Source organism: Oryx dammah, unplaced genomic scaffold (genome assembly GCF_014754425.2).
Source record: "Oryx dammah isolate SB20612 unplaced genomic scaffold, SCBI_Odam_1.1 HiC_scaffold_13, whole genome shotgun sequence".
In the NCBI taxonomy this organism is placed as follows: Eukaryota; Metazoa; Chordata; class Mammalia; order Artiodactyla; family Bovidae; genus Oryx; species Oryx dammah.
In genome coordinates, this window is record NW_024070197.1 from 8,456,805 (window position 1) to 8,475,671 (window position 18,867).

An 18,867-nucleotide genomic window follows, 5' to 3' on the forward strand; every position below is an offset into this window, starting at 1 on the left:
CAAAACTCAATTCCTAATTATCATTGCTGATATCTATGCTTCGAGGCTGTTTATGTCTGTCATGTTATGTCTGTAACGGTGAGCAGCTGGACATGTGTGCATACCAAGTCACTTCAGTTGTGTCTGACTCTTTGCGACCCCATGGACTGTAGCCTGCCAGGCTCCTCTGTCCATGAGATTTCCCAGGCAAGAATACTGGAGTGGGTTGCTGTGCCCTCCTCCAGGGGACCTTCCTGATCCACGGGTCCAACCCACGTCTCTTCTGTCTCCTGATTTAGCAGGCAGGTTCTTTACCACTAGTGCCACCTAGGAAGCCCCAAGCACCTGGGCAGCCCTTCCCAATTCCATCTCCATCCTCTCGAGGTTCTGTGCTTGGATACTGCAGAACTCAGATACAGTAGAAACCTGCGTGGCCACATGTGTCCAGCTGCTCGGCCATGGGGGACAACCCAGGATCAGAGAGTTCTAAGGGGGCAGCCTGGGACCTGCCTGGCTACAACAGCTCATAAGACTGCTGGGGGAGAATAGAGTCAACGCTTTACAAAAACTGTAAAGGCAGCATAACCTTTAAAACTGTGAATCAGGACTTCCCTGGGGGTGCAGTGGATAAGAATCCACCTGCTGATTCAAGGGACACAGGTCTGATCCCTGGTCGGGGAAGATTCCCCATGCTGGAGGGCGACTAAGCCCATGTACCACAGTCACTGAAGTCCGAGTGCCTAGAGCCTATGCTAGGCAACAAGAGAAGCCAGCGGAATGAGAAGCACGGGCACCAAAACGAAGAGGAGCCCCCACTCGGCTGCAACTAGGGAAAAGCCCTCTCAGCAACGGAGACCCAGCACAGCTAAAAATAAATAAATATTGAAAAGAAAAGAAGTTGGAGTCTTGGACTCCATCCCAGACCAACTGAACCAGAATCTGCATTATAACAAGATCCCCTGCCTGAGCCATCAACCCCCCACTCCAACCCCTCCACCACCCCCACCACTCCCACCCCCGCCCCCGGCAATCCAGGGGATTCAATGCTTATCAGTTTGAGAAGCACCAGTCATGGTACACACCCACCATGTTTAATGACTCAGTTCCCCAGTGATGGACACCCAGGCCTCTGTGGGGCAGGCCCCTCATATATCTACAGAAGGCTTCTCTGGAATACTCACAAAAACAGGATCACTGGACCAAAAGTCTTACTCTTCATCAATTTCACCAAGTACTGGCAAGCTTTTGCTCAGATAAGAAGGATTCATATCTCACCACACCCTCAAAATGCCTGCAGTTCGTTCACTCATCCAGCAAATATTCACTGAATCTTATCATGTGCCAGTTACTGCTCTAGGAACAAAGCACACAATACTGTTGCCCTCAGGGAACTCACTTCGGGAGGAGGGGCAAACAAGAGACAGATTAACAAGTAAAACATGAAACATTGGGAATTTCCTGGTGGTCCAATGGCTAGGACTCGGCACTTTCAATGCCAGAGCCCAGGTTCCATCCCTAGTTTTGGAAGTAAGATTCCACAAACCTCATAGAGTGGCCAAAATATATATATATATGAAAAGTGAAAGTGAAGTCGCTCAGTCATGTCTGACTCTGCGAGCTCTTGGACTGTAGCCTTCCAGGCTCCTCCGTCCATGGGATTTTCCAGGCAAGAGTACTGGAGTGGGTTGCCATTTCCTTCTCCAGGAGATCTTCTCAACCCAGGAATTGAACCCGGGTCTCCTGCCTTGTAGGCAGACACTTTACCATCTGAGCCATCAGGGAAGTACCTCCAGGGAAGTATATATATATTACGGATGGGAGTAAGTGCTTTGGAGAAAAGTAAGGCAGAGTAGGCAGAGTAAGGTAGAGTTAGCTTCCCTGGTGGCTCAGAGAGTTAAGAATCTGCTCGCAATGCGGGAGACATGGGTTCAATCCCTGAATCAAGAAGATCCTCTGGAGAAGGAAATGGCAACCCACTCCAGCGTTCTTGCCTGGAGAATTCCACAGACAGAGGAGCCTGGCAGGCTACAGTCCATGGGATCGTAACGACTGGGACACAACTGAGCTGCCAACACTTTCATTTTCAAGGCAGAGTGAGGGGATAGAGAACGCAGAGAATATCAGAGGAATGTTATAATTGTAAGTGGGTCATGCACTGAGTGGTTAATTCAGCAGGACTGTTGTTTACCTTACAAAGAAAAGTTTGGCCCTTGCCCACTCTCGAAGATAACCTGTAAGCCCTTGGAGTATTCTGCCTAATAACAGTGTCTTTCTTTACCCAGGGGCCTTGGGCCACGTCAGATAGTCTGTCTTAATAAGGTGATTCGTGGTGGAGGTCTGGGGGCAGGCTGGACCTGCAGAGGGGCTGAAGACTAAAGCTAGCAGTGCGGGCAGGTAGCCACATGACCAACACCCAATAAAAGCCACATAGACACCAAGGCTCAGGGGGCCTCTCCTGGGGGGCCATACTCTGTACGTGTTGTCACACATTGGTGTTGGGCAACGTAAGCACTGTCTGCCTATATGACTCCACGGGAGAAGGCAGTTGGAAGCACAGGCTTGGTCAGCCCTGGACCTGGCCCCGTGCGCCATTTTGTCTCGCTGGAATAAACCAACATCCTGAGTAGAGGAGCTTTTCCGAGCTCTGTGAGTCCTCCTTAGTGATTCCTGGACCTCGTCTCAGGGATCTCCAGCTACAGCAAAGAAGGAAGTCTTCATGGAAGATAGAAGAAGGGAAGAAGTCAGGCAGACTTCTGGTGGGGAAGAGGGCTCCGGGAGTACTGAAGTTCTTTTCTGTTATTTATTATTTTGGGCTGCACTGGGTCTTCACTGCTGCGCACGGGCAGGCAGATACTCAACCACTGGATCACCAGGGAAGGCAGTAACTACTAAGGTTCTGAGATGGGATTGTGCATGGCATAGGAAGGCGGGAAAAGAGGAAGCGGTAAGTGATATCGGAGGACTATTGGGAGCAGAGGTTCCAGAGCCTTCTCGGCCACCACGAGGACACCTTCACTCTGAATGAGGTGGGAGGCACTGCAGGCGGCTGAGAAGAGGAGCGACCTGCTTTGACTTACATCTTTAAAGGGTCATGCTGGCGGCTGTGTGTGGTAAACAGAGTGTAGGCAGACAGGGGCGAAAGCATGGAGACCAGATAAGAAAGTTGTGACAATCCAGGTGAGAGATAAGGGTGGCTGGGAGGGACTGGGGTGGTGAGGATGAGAAGTGTTGAGAAATGGTCTCGATTCCAGATCTGTTTCGAAGCAGGCAGGGTTTGGTAGCAAAACAGACGCATGGCGCGCGCAAGAAAAGAAATTCAAAGGCAAGACTGAGGTAGGGGCGGAGGGGTGGAACCGACGAAGAGACTCCTTACTGAGAAGACCGGGACTCTAAAAGGAGCTCATCTGGAACGAGAGAGGGGTGGAGGTCAGGAGCTTGGTTTTGAAGCTGAATTTGTTGAGTAGGCAGTTGGACGTGAAGTGGGGAATTTAAGAGTCAGATCTGGCTGGAGACATGAAATGTGGGAGTCGTCAACATGTCGATGGTATTTAAAGCCACGATGAGATCACCAAGGGAGCGAGAGTAGACAGAGGAAAAGAAGAGGGCCAGATGCTTGATCATGTAGAGGTTCACAGAAATAAATAGCACCAGGCCCGGAGGAGAAGCAGTCAATGAGTTAAGAGAAGGGCCAGGAGAGGGTAGTGTCTCAGAAGTCGAGGAAAGACTTCAAAGGAGCAGGAAGTGATCCGCTCGTTAAATGCTGCCGATGCATCAAGTAAGGTGAACCCCAAAGAGCCAGCCACTGGCTTCAGTAACACAGACATCACTGGTGCCCGTCAAAGGGGCACAGTTGGTAAAGTTTAGCAGGGGAGGAAGCCTTCAGGGAGTGGGCTCAAGAGAACAGAAGAAGAGAAATGCCAGACAGGACGTGTAGCCAATGTTTTGGAGACTTGCAGTCAAGGGGAGCCAAAACTGGGAGGACAGCATGAAGGCTGAGGGCAGGCTTTTAAAAAAAAATAAAAATTCTTTTCCATGGAACATGGGAGAAATTGTAGTGTGTTCGTATGATAATGGGGAAGGAAAAAAATTGATGATGCCAGCAAGGGAGCAAAGAACTGCTGGCTGGAACAGTGTCCTCAAGGAAGTGAGAGGGGATGGGGTAGCTGGCACAGGTGGAGGGGTCTGTCTTAGAAGGGGGTGAAGATTGCTCATCTATAGAAATGGGAGAGGAAGCAGAGGATGTGGGCACAGAAGCAGGTAGATGGCAAGACTGACACTTCTAGTTTTTGCTGTTTCAATGGATGAAAAGTGTTATTTTGCTGCTGGGAAGAAAGATGGTGACCAGGGCCAACATCCTTAATAACACGGATCCAGCTCTAAAGAAAGAATTCACGGGCCTGAATTTCCTGGGCATCTCTCTCTCCAAAAGCCCAAGTCTGGTTTCTCCGCAGGCGTCTTTCTCCCTCTTAAATGTCTTGCCTTTTTTTTTGTCTCGGCTTGCATTTCCTCTGCCTGCCCTCTCCCATCCACCTTGTTTTTCTATCTCTGTGTATTCTCCGTGTCCTTCTCTGTCTCCCCTTCCCTTAGTGTTTGCACCACCGGGGCCTCTGCTCCAGGCCTGGGTGTGGGGCCAACTTTCTCACCCCAGCCAGCACTTCCAACCAGAACTTCCAGTTCCTGCTTGACAAAGAATCCCATTTTGAAGCCAAGCTAGGGTGGGGCACCCCCCCGCCACCCCCCACCCCGGGAACCTTGGGCTGCCTCCATCTCCAGGTTTACTTATATAACAAGTCATGTTTGTGGCCTTTGGTTCATATCAAACTCTGGTCTAAGCATCTTCAAACATTATTAACTCATTTACTCCTCTATGAGGCAGGTGCTACTGAGAGCACCGTTTTACAAATGGGACCCTGAGTCACAGAATGGCCGAGTCACTTGAACTCAACTCTGAACCACTAGGAACACTGTCTCTTTTTCTCGTCCTTTCCCTTTCTTTCTCTGATCCATGAGACTCCCCTGGATTCAGTCTAATTGGTAAGTGCCTGTCAGCAGCTCACTGCCCTCCATGGGCTCAGATTCATCCAGTGAGAGGGTGGAATACTCCTAGTCCTAGTGGGGTCCATGACCTCACTTCAGCAAGAGTCAGCCAGTCATAAGCCCTAATGTCAGTGTCGACCTGGGACTCACCCCTCAGCAAATACCAAAACCAGCTACCCCCACTCCAAGTTTCAGCCCTTCCCAAGGGAGAGAGGTTTTTCCTGGAAATGTGAACCCAGGCCACCAGAGGGCACAGGTACCCCGACTTCCCAGGCAAGCCTGTCACCTCACTTAACCCCACATCTTCCCTCCTGGCACTCACCCTGAACCCAAACTGATTGGAAAAGCGTGAACTCGAGGACTTCCCTGGTGGTCCAGTGGTTAAGACTCTGTGCTTCCAATGCAGGGGATGCAGGTTTGATCCCTGGTCAAGGAACTTAAGATCCCAGTGCAACCAAAAAAATGGGGGGGGGACTGAACTCAGTCTCTACTCTGGGCCCAGTCCTGGGAGGTGGGCTAATTCCAAGGTGGGGAAAGACAGGGACCTCTCTGTCACCTTGAGAGGCATTCACAGCTATGACCCAGCCCACTCCCACCAAAACCTGATCCCAACACAGACACGTCTAGTGCTCATTATCAGTGTCAACGCACAATACCAGCTCAACCGTATTTCAACACCTCCACATCCAAACACTCAGTCTTGGCCTCTTCTCCAGCCCCAACCCAACTGGACTCCATCAACAACATTATTCCCAGACTCCTCCCAACTACAACTCAATCCTATCCCCCAAACCGACTCCAACCCCACCCTCACCCCACGTCCATTCTCTTCCCCAAACTTGCCTGCTAGCATCAGACCCCACCCCCACCCCCAATTACACCCCCTATCATCCTAAACCTGACCACAAACTTTTCTTCCTAGTGCAGGGAAAATTTGTGAAATGCCTTAACATGGACCCAATGATACCATCAATGGCACACTAGACGAGTTAGGGTTGGGTGGGGTCTCAACTTCTTTTACTGTCTGAGCTACTTTACCTCCCTGTGAATGATGAACAGTTGATAGCAGGGCAAATAATTCTCGTCCATAACCGACTGAATGACTTTTGTCAGGTGGAAGTACAATTCCCTCTCCTCCCTATAGAATAGGGCATCCTAGGTGGTTCAGTGGTAAAGAATCTGCCTGCCAATGCAGGAGACGCGGGTTCCATCCCTGGGCCGTGAAGATCCCCTGGAGAGGGGAATGGCATCCCACTCGGGAACGCCCGTGGACAGAGGAACTTGGTGGGCTACAGTCCATAGGGTGGCAGAAAGTTGGACACGACTTAGCGATCAACAACACAGAATAAGCCACTTTTGCATCTCTTTGTTAGTTCATTTTAGCACTTCTTATTGCCCAGATGTGTGTGGTTCTTTGTAACACCTTACTACTCCATCACTTATTAATGAATCCAAATAACATCTTTGACATATGTTCATTTTATAGAGCAGGAGTGTCATGATTAGATCCTCTGTTTTGTTTTTTTTTTTAATCTTTTAACACTAGATTTGACCCTTATATACAAACCTTTAAGCTCTCAATATGGGTCACACCAGTTTTGAGATGAAGGCTTACTCCATCCATCTCAGTTCCTCATCCCCATGACACCACCACTGTCTCTCCAGACTTCATCTGATCCCCATCTCTGGCTTTCTTTCAAATTCTGACCCCACTAATCTGTTCTCTCTAATCCCTAATCCTGCCTCCTCCACCCCCTGGGATTAGCTCATGGGATCCACCCAGGCCCAGTTCCAGGAGACGCCTTCTCATTCCTCAAACACCTAAAACCTCGTCTCTTCCTCCTTCCTCTTCCCCCTCATCCAGCCCCCAGATGCCCCAGAGCTCTCTGATTCCTGCTTCTCCCTCCCCACCTACGCCCCCATGGACTGCCTCATCCCTGCTCCTAAAAGGCCATGTTTATCCAAAATGTTGCTTTCGGGGATGGGTCTGAGGGATGGGCTGATGGTAAGTATGGAGAATGGTTAAAATTAGGTAGGGAGGTGGGAAGAGGATGGAAAATGGCCGGGAACTGATGTATATTAAGAATATGGGCAGGGTTGCGGGGCAGGGACCTCCCTGGTGGTCCAGTGGCACAGAGGAACCTGGAAGGTTACACACAGTCCATGGGATCACAAAGAGTCAGACACGACTGAACGGCATCAAGGTTGGAGGGGAGATAAGAAAGTGGGATAGAAAATTGGGTTGTTAAAAAAAAAAAAAAAGAAAATTGGGTTGATGTTGGAGAAGACACCCCCACCCCCACCCCAGGGGATTTAAGGTGGACCTGGGGAGAGAACCGGGCTCTTCCCTTCCCTCTCAGATGGGTCCTGCTGCCTGAAAGTTCACAGTGGGTTCAACTTGGGTGGAACCAGATCTGGGTCCTAGCTTGTCCTGGGAGCTCCGCCTTACTGAGAAGGGCCAAACCCAGGCTGGGGGTGTCCGGGGACAGCCTGCTGAGCCATTGGGGGTGGAGAAGGGAAGGCCAGCAACAGGGAAACGCTGAAGGCGCTGGGGGAGGGAGTTCAGGGGTTAAAAGCCATGGGTTGAGGCTGAAATTGGAGGCAGCTGGCAGCAGAAGTCACGCGGGGCCGACCCAGGTAGGGTCCGCCTATGGCAGGGGCAGGAGCACTGGGAGGGAGGAGGGTCGGAAAGAGCGGGAGACAGCTGAGTCAGGGAGATGGAGGCAGAGGCCAGAGGCAGGGTTCCAGACAGAAATCTGCAGAGGTTTGAGAGGTGAAGATGAGATAAGAGGAAAGCTAAGATGCTCAGTTTTACACCAGACATCCGAGAGGGGAAAGGCGCATGCAAAGGTCAGAGAGGGGCAGGAGAGTGCACCAAGGATCCAGCTGGCTGGAGGGCTGGGGTGGGGGGACTGGCCACCCAAAGTGAGGGGCAGCCAGAGAGCTGCAGCCCCAGGGAGGGATGTGCAAGCTGCCCCTCCCATCGCGTTATCGGGACCCCCACCTCACCATGGAACTGGGAGATGGGGGGTCGGTGCAGCTTCCAGGGTCAAGGTTTTCAGAGCAAAGTAGAGGACACTCAAGACTGGGAAACCCGCAGAGCAGAGCGGGCAGAGAGTATCCAGAGGGTAGGGAGTATCCAGAGATGGAGGGTTCTGGCCCGCTCTTACTCCCTTTCAACTTCTCAGGCTCCGCCCGCCCTGCCGCCCCCACCACAAAGTCTCCATGTGGCCCCTGGCCGCCGCGATCTCTTTCCTGACGGTGGCCTGGTCAGGAGGTAAGAATGCAATGCGCGGGGGCGGAGGCGGGGTGGCCACTGCAAACAATGGTAGGAGGCGGGAGCGGCAGGGAGCCGCAAGCTCCGCCCCCAGCCTGCTGGCGGGGGCGGGGCGAGTCCCTGGGGCGCAGGCGTGCTTCCTGCGTGTCCCTGCGTGACCTGGTGACCCAGCTAGGGTCAGTCCATGCTCCCCACCTACCCCAGGCCTCTCCCTGGGGTACCCCGGTTTAGATGGGCTTGCCCTATTGTTAAGCCAGCCCTCTCACTGACTGTCCTACCGGAAAGTCCTACCGGAAAGTCCATCCCCAAGACCTTCCCAAGTTCAAGAGTTAGAAGACATAGACAGGGATTCAAATCCCGACACTGCCACACTGAGCAAGTAACTTAGCTTCTTTCTTTCATCTGTAACATGGAAACATTACCACAAAGGGTGGTTGTAAATATTGAAAGATAGAAGGGACTGGGAAGTTAGTCGTCATTACTAACGTCATCACTAGCTTTATTGGCTTCCCCGTGGCCCTAGTGGTAAAGAATTCATTCACCTGCCAATCCAGGAGACACAAGGGTTCCATCCCTGGGTGAGGAAGATCCCCTGGAGAACGGTATGGCAACCCACTCCAGTATTCTTGCCTGGAGAATCCCCATGGACAGGGCAGCCTGGGGGGCTACAGTCCTTGGGGTCACAGTGGGATGACTGAGTGAGCATGTGTATGAGTGTACATGCACACGCACACACGCATGTGCACACGCACACATGCGCGCACACGCGCGCGCGCACACACACACACACACACACACACACTCTGCTTTATTGGTAGTATTCTGTCTCTAGTCTCAGGCCCTCCCAGAACCTAGATTGTTCTTTAGTCCTTGATAATCATTACAGTGTTAGTTGCTCAGTCGTGTCTGACTCTTTGCAACCTCACAGACTGTAGCCTGCCAAGCTCCTCTGTCCATGGGATTTCTCCAGGCAAGAATACTGCAGTGGGTTAACTAACATTCCCTTCTCCAGGGGATCTTCCTGATCCAGGGATCTAACCCATGTCTCCTGCATCTTCTAACTGACAGGTAGATTCTTTCCTATCTGAGCCACCAGGAAGGAGACCCCAAACCTGATTCCATGCAGAGCTGGTCCCCAGATATTCCTCTCCTCCCATTTAAGTCCCCTTTCCCTGCCTGGGCAGGCAAGTTGTCTGGAAACCCCATTCATCCATTCATTCAACAGACAGCTGAGCACCAGGCACTGTGCTGGGTGCTGTACATGTAGACACAGTTCCTGTGTTCAGTGCCCAGAACCTAGCAGAGATGGATGCTGACATCATTCAGACAATTCCCCTAATAATTAGTTAAAACTGTGATTCGAGGTGATGGTTTCAAGGAGCCAACCTGGAAGCCCAGAGATGTAATGGCAGTTCCTGGCCCAGAACCGGGGCCCCCAAAGGACTTGACGCCTGAGCTGGGACTTGAAGGAGGGGGGGTCCTCAGGCACCCATCACCACTCTTGGGCTGAAGGCAGGGTAGCTTCTCTCTTGTGGTGACACTCCTAGGACTCCCATATCCCCTCCTGGGTGCCATGCCCCGGAGCTAGGAGCTCCACATGCAGGGCTTATGGAGCCCTTAACAGCCTGGTGAGGTAGGCGCACGGTAATTACTCCAGTTTCATAGCTGAAAAACTCAAAACTCTCAGACAGCAGGGTCCTGCCCCAAAGTAACCAGCAGTGCCTGAGTCAGGACCTTAATCCATGTTGCCCACCCTGTCCTCCACACCCTGGACTTTATGCTCTGGCAAACCATCTCTGGAGTAGAAAATGGCAACCCCTGCCAGGATTCTTGCCTAGAGAATCCCATGCTGGAGGACCCTGCTGAACTACAATCCTCGGGGTCACGAAAGAGTTGGACACGACTGAAGGGACTTCACACAAACCATCCTTATTATTTTCAACCTAATGGTCTTCATCAGTTCAGTTCAGTTCAGTTCAGTCGCTCAGTCGTGTCCGACTCTTTGCGACCCCATGAATCACAGCACGCCAGGCCTCCCTGTCCATCACCATCTCCCGGAGTTCACTCAGACTCACGTCCATCGAGTCCGTGATGCCATCCAGCCATCTCATCCTCGGTTGTCCCCTTCTCCTCCTGCCCCCAATCCCTCCCAGCATCAGAGTCTTTTCCAATGAGTCAACTCTTCACATGAGGTAGCCAAAGTACTGGAGCTTCAGCTTTAGCATCATTCCTTCCAAAGAAATCCCAGGGTTGATCTCCTTCAGAATGGACTGGTTAGAGGCAACTTTTTTTTTTTTTTTTTACTTAGAGCATATTTGAAGTTAATATCACTATTCTAAGTGGAAAACAGCATCTTTTGCTATAAATAAAGGTAAAGGAAAAGGAAGACAGGAGACGTTTGGATGGCATCACCGACTCAGTTAACACGAATCTGAGCAAACTCCGGGAGATAGTGAAAGACAGGGAAGCTTGGCGTGCTGCAGTCCATGGGGTTGCAAAGAGTCAGACGGGACCTAGCGACTGAAGGACAACAATGGAAAAGAAAATCAGTTCCGCACAATGAACAAAAACAGTATTTATTGAATTGGACCAATATTGTTTTCAATTATAATATTTATTGAATTGTCTGTTGATGATAGGCAATTTCCCTCTCTGACCTCCCCCATAATAGGAAAGGCAGCTGGTTCTACTTAATTGGGGGGGGGGGGTTGCCAGCCGAAGGCAACCTTCTGCTTCCTCCTGGTTTGAAAAGGTGACCTCAGCAAGACAAGAGAGATGTTAAAAGGATATGAGCACCATCATGAAAACTTTCTCCTGTCAAAATCAGGTTTGAAAGAGAAGTGATGATGACTCAGTTTCTGAGTGTGCAATTAATAGCACTCCCTGCTCCCTGAGTGCTTGCTCCACACCAGGTCCTGTGTGTGTCTTGAACGTAGGATCTTATGGAACCTACGACTGTCCGATGAGAGACGAACTATAACTTTCCCTCCTTTACAGCAGAGAAAACTGAGACTTGTACCCAGTCAGGAAGTGGCACATTCAGGATTAGACGTCCTTTTTTTTTTTTTTTTTTTTTTCAATTTCTTTGCTTATTTTATTTGTCTTGACTGCACTGGGTCTTGGTTGGTGCACTGGGCTTCCCCCAGTTGTGGCAAGCAGGGGCTATGTTTCCTTGCGGTGCTCAGCTTTCTCAATGTGGTGGCATCTCGTTGCAGGGACTCTAGAGCATGCAGGCTTCAGTGGCTGCAGTGCACAGGCTTACTTACCCCTCAGCATGAGGGATCTTCCGGGACCAGGGATCAAACCTGTGTCCCCTACGTTGACAGGTAGATTCTTAACCACTGGACCACCAGGGAAGCCCCAGGATTAGACCTTCTTTGTCTCTCTGTGGACTGCTGTGCCTCCAACCTGAGTCTCCTGTATTGCAGGCAGATTCTTTACCATCTGAACCACCAGGAAAGTTCCCTTCACAGAGGTTATGAATGGTATTTAAGGTCATGAAGGCACTCAGTAAATGTGTTTAGAAAGGATGGAGGAATGGATGGATGGGTACTGCCTAGGTAGATAGGTAGGGTAGGCTCACCTCTACTCCTGGAAATCAATCCCTATGGTGGACCAAGAGAGAAAATTCAGGTGGGAAGAAATCAGGCTTCTGCTTACGTATCAGAAGCTTCCTCATTCCCCAAATGCTTCTTTTAACCTCCAGTGGAGAGTTTGGCGCTTCTAGAAAGAAGGGACATCAACCTCTTCGCCCTGGCTCACCTCCACTGTGTAGAAAATGGCAACACCCAGAGACCGACAAATGAATCATCGATTCCTGACCACCCAGAGCAAAATTTTGACTCACTCCGCAAGCCCAAGAACCATAACGCCTGGCCTCCTTTCCCTGTGAACCCCAATTCTCTAACACGTTCTCTCCTCTACCAGGCATCTCTCGGGAGTACCCCAAGATTCTCAATGGCACCAATGGGACCAACGGGTTCCTCCCTGGTGGCTACACCTGTACCCCGCACTCTCAGCCCTGGCAGGCGGCCCTACAAGTGCAAGGGCGGCTGCTCTGCGGGGGAGTGCTGGTGCACCCCAGATGGGTCCTCACTGCAGCGCACTGCCTAAAGGAGTATGTGGGGCCTGGGGGAGTGAGGGGTGGGGATGAGACTGCAACTGGTGTGGTGCGTGGGCAGAGCTGAATTTGAGGATGAGGTTGGAATTGGGTTGTGATGGGCATGGGGTGAGTGCGAGGTTTGGTGGAGACGTGGGGGTGTGGGTATGGAAAGGAGTCCCAGCAGAGGATTTGGAGGGAACTGGAGTCAAGGATGTGGAAGCAGACGCCTTTGGAAATAAGGAAGTGGAGTGGGGAAGGGTGAGACTGGGGATGGGAATGGAGACAAGCTCCTGGACCCCTCTGACCACCCGCTTCTTGCACTCACAGAGGGTACAGAGTGTACCTGGGCAAGCATGTCCTGGCGCGTGTGGAGGCTGGGGAGCAGGTGCGGGAGGTGGCTCGAGCTATCCCCCACCCTCGGTACCAGAGCAGTCCCACCCACCTGAACCATGACCACGACATCATGCTTCTGGAACTGAAGTCCTCCGTGCAGCTCACCAGGCACATCCAGACCCTGCCCCTCTCCCACCAGCACTGCCTGCCCCCCGGCACCTGCTGCCGGGTGTCTGGCTGGGGCACGACCACCAGCCCCCAGGGTACGCACCCGCGTGGGTGGCCAGCGGCCGCACAGAGCAGCTGGGGAGACGGGCAGAGACGGGAGGGCAGGTCGGAGCAGGAGTCTTTATAGAGAAAACTAGATTTGTTAGACATGGGGTAAGTCATGAATGACGTGATGATATGTAAAGGTATATCTATCCTTCATGTAAATATAAAAGTGTCGATATGTAAAAATATAAATATGAAGTTATATAATGTTACATATAATGTATAGTTTTGTATATCCTTTATAGAATATATAAATGTAGCATATATGAATATATATAAACATAAATGTATATTTATAAAGAATATGCAAATGGGTGAATATATACAAGTTATATTTATATTCTATATTTATAAAGAATATATAAATATAATTGTATATATAAGGTTATATTTATACTCTATGTAAAGAATACTTAAATAAATGTAAAGTTTTATTTATAAAGAATATATAAATATAAATGTATAAGTATATATAGTTATATTTATAGTCCATATTGATAAAGAATATGCAAATCTAAATGTATAAATATATATAGCTATGTATAATATGTCATATCGTGTAAATGATTAGTTATATTTCCTTTATATAAATATGCATAAATTTACCAATACAAAGCTATAATTATATATGTTATATACCATATATAAAATTATGTTTCCTTTATATAAATATATATAAACTTATATGTAAAAAATATAATATATAGTATATGTACATATTTATTTGGATCATATTTATATGGATTGACATAGTAAAACATCTGTATATAAATATGTAAATTATAGAAATTAGATTTATTTCCTAAGCTATAAATGATATATTTATTTAAATACATTGTATTCAAATAATATATATTATACATTAGTATGTATTTAAATATATATGTATCATTTATAATTTAGAAACTAAATTTAATATATTGGTTATTAAGTATAATAAAATATAAATAAATACATCTTTTGGATATAAGTATATATATAACTGTAAGTTGAGCTCTATAGCAGCAAGAGCCTTTTGCACCTCCTTAGCCGTCCCTCGCTCTCCCCTCATCTCATCCCCATGTCTCTCTTCCCAGCGTGCCCCACCCTTCTTCCCGCCACTCTTTCCTGCTCTCCCAAATCTCCTTCCGTCTCTCCTCTTCCCTGTGTTTTCCCCATCTCCGGTTCTCTCTCATCACCGCTGCCTTCCTGTCTCTTCCCACCACCTTCTCTCCATCTTTCTGCATCACTTGCTCCACCTCTGTCCTCACCTACCTCCCCACTTATATCTTTTGCTGAGATGTGTTTATTTACCCCTGTACCATTCCTCTCCATCGTTCTCTCTACTTCTCATCCTTTCTTCCAGCTCTCCCCCACCTTCTCTCCACATTTCTGTCTTCCATCACTTTACCCAAATACATATCCCATCTCTTCTCCCATTTTTGTCTTCCCATCGTTATTTTCTACAGACTTGCCGCCCATCCAACTTCCACCCCATCAACCTGTCCAGAATAAACATCCTTAGACCTTCCTCTCTCTCTCCTCCTCAGTGACTTACCCCCAAACCCTCCAATGTGCCAACATCGAGCTTCGCTCAGATGAAGAGTGTCGTCGAGTCTACCCAGGGAAGATCACACCCAACATGCTCTGTGCCGGCACAAAAGAGGGTGGCAATGACTCCTGTGAGGTGAGGCCAAGGGGGTGGTGGGTTGCCACAACCCAGGAGGTGGGGACTGATGCTGGGTAGGGGGGAAGGATTTGCTTCCAGCCTTCGGCAAACCAGTTTTTTGCAAGGTGAGATGTCTCTTAGCATAGAAGGTCAGGATAAAAAGAGGGTACCCACAGCTGGCGAACAGAATTCATCTTAAGCCTGGGCTTTGACTGTCAGTGGCTACCCAGATCCTTGTGTTGAGATATATAAATGTTGGATCTCCTTTGGTTGTGAGTGACAGAAACCCAACACAAACTAGCTTAAGCAAAACTTTGGCTTTTGTGACTGAAAAGTCCAGGATGTCTTGTTTCAGGCATGGGTGGATCCAGGTGCCCACAGGATGTTTAAGAATCTGTCTCTCTTTAACTCTTAGCTCTTCTGTTTTGGTTTCATTCTCAGTTAAACTTTCCCCATGCCATATAGCATGTTGGCCCCAGCAGCTTTGGTCTTAAATCTTACCCTCTAAGGAACCATCTTTGAAAGAGAGAGCATCTCCTTTCCAACTGTGTACATAATCTCTGAGCATGATTCTCTTACTAGGCTGACTTAGCATATCTGACCCTTGAACAACACGGGTTGGGACTGCATGGGTTCACTTATACATGAAGTTTATTTCAATAGTAAGTACTACAGTAAATACATAATTCAAGGCTGATTGAATCTGCAGATGCAGAACCTCAGACACTGAGGAACAGCATATATATAGAGGGCTAATTACAAGTTATAGGGGGAGTTTTACTGTGCAGAGAGTCCGTGCCCTTAACCCTTGTGCCATTCAAGGGTCGGCTGTATTGTGTCCTGAGGCACCACTTTAGCCAGAGCTGTGGGGTTCTCTGATGGACCAAGTCTAAGTCGTGTGACTAGCCTTGGAGGCAGACAGAGGCATGGACAAGTTGTATGGATTGAAAGTGGGAGAGAGGGCAGTCTCCAAATGAAAAAATCAGGAGGCTGTCATCAAAATAAGGGGAAATGGGTACTACACAGGCAAAACAAAATATATTAAAAAAAAAAAAAACAACCTATGCCCAAGAGAGGGGGGACTTCTTAAGACTGAATTTTGGTTTCATGGGAAAGGGTATGATAATGAAGTAGTAATATGAGCCTTATCAGATAGTAACGTCTGCCCTGGGCCCAGAGGGAGAAGTGGCCCTTCAGGTGTATTGCATACCCTACCAGGAACACAGCTGGATTAACTCAATAGTAAGACGATACCAAGGAGCCTTAAAGCCAAAGCAGGGTTGAGAGGTGGGAGGGGTAGCAGGTGAGATGTGGGGCCAGAGAACCAAGAACAGTAGTGTGAGGTACGCCACCACCATTTCAATGGACTGAAGAACACAAAAACAGGGACACAGAAATGTCTATCTATCTGTCTGTCTGTCTATCTGTCTGTCTGTCTTTCTGTGTTTGTCATCTTATCTGTTTCCCTCTCTCACCCTCTCTCCGTATTCCCGTCTCTCTCTATCTCTGCCTCTATGTGTGTCTCTGCCTTTGTTTAGGACACCCCGCCTCTCTCTTTCTCCCACTTAGGGTGACTCCGGGGGTCCCCTGGTCTGTAATGGAAAACTTCATGGCATCATCTCCTGGGGAGACTTCCCATGTGGGCAGCCCAACCGGCCTGGTGTCTACACCCGAGTTTCTCAGTATGTTCCATGGATCCAAGAAACAATCCGAAAGCAGAAAACTTGGCAACAGGAAGTGGCGAAGGGCCCACAATAAAAGTCGGGTTGGCGTCCCTGCTCCCTTACTCAGTTTGCCCAGCCTTTCTCTGTCCCTCCCAAAGTGTTCCACTTGCACTAGCAACCTATGTTCTCCAAACTTCCAATCCCAGCTGACATTGCATGTTTCAAAAGCATTCAGTCATTTTCAGCATCATGCTCTCCCAGACGTTGCATCACTGAAACATCCCAGTCCCCTGAACGTCCCAACGAAGACAACATTCCAGATGTCCCAACTATTTCAACATAAACCTAGATCACCATCTGAATGTGCAATCTGTGGAACACTTGAATGCCTCCGTCTGCCCATCTCAACGATATTCTATGTTCTGTGAATGGAACTTCCTTGACAACATCCTATACCCCTTCAAGTATTTATTCACCGCCAATATTCTAGATCCTTCTATGTTTTGTACTCAAGAAGGTTCTAGACTCCCAAGACGTTTCTTCCTGAAAATATTCTTTTGTCTGCAGCATCTTCTGCCCTGACAACATTATGTGCACCTCTGATTCATCACAGCTAACGCTGGAGCCGCATGACAGTTCGTTCATTCAAACGAACCTGGGGAAATTCCTGGAGACATTTCTGGGTCTCCCCAGTTGTCCCATTTCTACCTACATTCCATGTTCTGCCAATATTCCCTGTCTCTGAACCCCCATGTGCATTCAATATCAACAGTGCTCTAAATTCTAGGGTGCTGGGGTTGACTGTTCCAAGAGGCCTTCGTGCTCCTTTGCTGATGTTGCTGTTCAATTGCTAAGTCTGTCTGACTCTTTGTGACCCCATGGACTGCAGCACACTAGACTCCTCTGTCCTTCACTGTCTCCCTGAATTTGCTCAGATTCATGTCCATTGAGTCAGTGATGCTGTCCAACCATCTCATCTCCTGCCCGCCCCCTTCTCCTCTTGCCTTCAATCTTTCCCAACATCAGGGTCTTTTCCAATGAGTTGGGTTCTTCACATCAGGTGGCCAGAGTACTGGAGCTTCAGCTTCAGCATCAGTCCTTCCAGTGGATATTCAGTGTTGATTTCCTTGAGGATCGACTGGTTTGGTCTCCTGGCAGCTGTTGTCCACCAAATTTTCGGTTCTTTTACCCACAATCTTTGTTCAGTACCCTGGGCTGTTACATCTTTGTCTATGACCCTCAAGTGCGTGGTTCAACGCCCAAGTGGAAAGTATAACAAAGGCAAAGACCGTGAGGCAGGAGCCCGCCTGATGTATTAGATTAGAGAAGAAGGTGCAGAGGTTGGTGTGCTATGACTGCAATGGCCCAGGTGACAGCTGGTGGTGCTTGGATCAGGGTGACATCCTCGGAGGAGTTCAGGGGTCAGATTCTAGCTCTGTTTGAGGGGATTGTTACACAGCGTCTGTTGACTTCAGCCAGGAGAAAAAGAGGAGGATCGAGGGGGCAGGAGGGATAAATTAGGAGCTGGGGATTGATGTAAACACACTACTATATATAAAGAAGATAATCAACAAGGACCTACTGTATAGCACAGGGAATCTACTCAGTACTCTGTAATAACCTATATGGGAAAAGAATCTGAAAGAGAATGGATATATGTATATGTTTAACTGAACCACTTTGCTGTACACCAGAAACTATCTCAACATTGTAAATCAACTATACTCCAATATAAAATAAAATAAAATTTTTTTAATGTTCAACATTTTAAAAAAAAAAAAAAGAGGAGGGTCGAGGATGACTCCAAGACTCTGGCTTCAGCAACCAGAAAGATGGAGCTGCCATTTACTAAAATAGGAGAAAGCTGAAGGAACAGTTTTGCAGGGAAAGGCCAGGAGTTTTGGTTTCAAACTGTATCAGATAACCAAGCAGCCGTAAACTCTGCCCTCAGCGGTTTCACAGGATATAAACAACACAAACTAAATAACTGTAAATCGTGATTGTTGTTATTCAGTCGCTCAGTTGTGTCTGACTGTTTGCGACCCCATGGACTGTAGCCAGAGGCTCCTCTGTCCCTGGAATTTCCCAGGCAAGAGTACTGGAGTGGGTTGCCATTTCCTTTTGCAGGACATCTTCTGACCCAGGGATGGAACCCATGTCTCCTGCATCTTCGCATTGGCAGGCAGATTCTTTACCGCTGAGCCACAGCGGGGGGGCGGGGGCGGGGGTGGGGTGGGAAGCCTGCATTAGCAATAATAAAAATAAATAAAAATAACAGTAATAAAAAGCAATCACAAAGGATACGGAGTGACAGAAATACTAGCAAAAGATATACAATAATAAAGGTAACAGCAGAAGGAAATGAGGGCAAAAGGAAATAAAGAAGGAAAACAAAAGTAGAGGCTTGTACAGATCACTAACAACAATGTGCCACCAACGAATTCACTTCTCCCCATCTGAGGATGAAGAACCATCTCAGTGTATTAATAAAGTTAAAGAGAACATCACCTACTTCAGAGGACTCTTGAGAGGATTGATTTCATACGTGAAAGCA

The 18,867-nt window shown here is 48.6% G+C and overlaps 1 protein-coding gene across 2 annotated transcripts; it reads left to right on the forward strand.

Moving 5' to 3' along the window:
- The first annotated feature begins 8,207 nt into the window (after positions 1–8,207).
- LOC120872023 (kallikrein-13-like) lies at positions 8,208–16,862 on the forward strand. Of its 2 annotated transcripts, XM_040252165.1 has the most exons (5): positions 8,208–8,293; positions 12,221–12,410; positions 12,723–12,991; positions 14,531–14,667; positions 16,219–16,862. In XM_040252165.1, the coding sequence occupies exons 1-5, from the start codon at positions 8,242–8,244 to the stop codon at positions 16,405–16,407; spliced, it is 837 nt and encodes a 278-aa protein (XP_040108099.1). In that variant the 5' UTR covers positions 8,208–8,241; the 3' UTR covers positions 16,408–16,862. The 2 variants fall into 2 exon arrangements, with proteins under 2 accessions (XP_040108099.1, XP_040108100.1); XM_040252166.1 differs by lacking the exons at positions 12,221–12,410; positions 12,723–12,991.
- Positions 16,863–18,867: the final 2,005 nt, after the last annotated feature.

Bases quoted from the DNA above. Each gene is read 5' to 3' on its own strand.
- LOC120872023 (XM_040252165.1), top strand. From the start codon at position 8,242: ATGTGGCCCCTGGCCGCCGCGATCTCTTTCCTGACGGTGGCCTGGTCA. The intron at 8,294-12,220 runs GTAAGAATGCAA...CTCCTCTACCAG, and splicing joins GACGGTGGCCTGGTCAGGAG to GCATCTCTCGGGAGTACCCC. The intron at 12,992-14,530 runs GTACGCACCCGC...TCTCCTCCTCAG, and splicing joins CACGACCACCAGCCCCCAGG to TGACTTACCCCCAAACCCTC.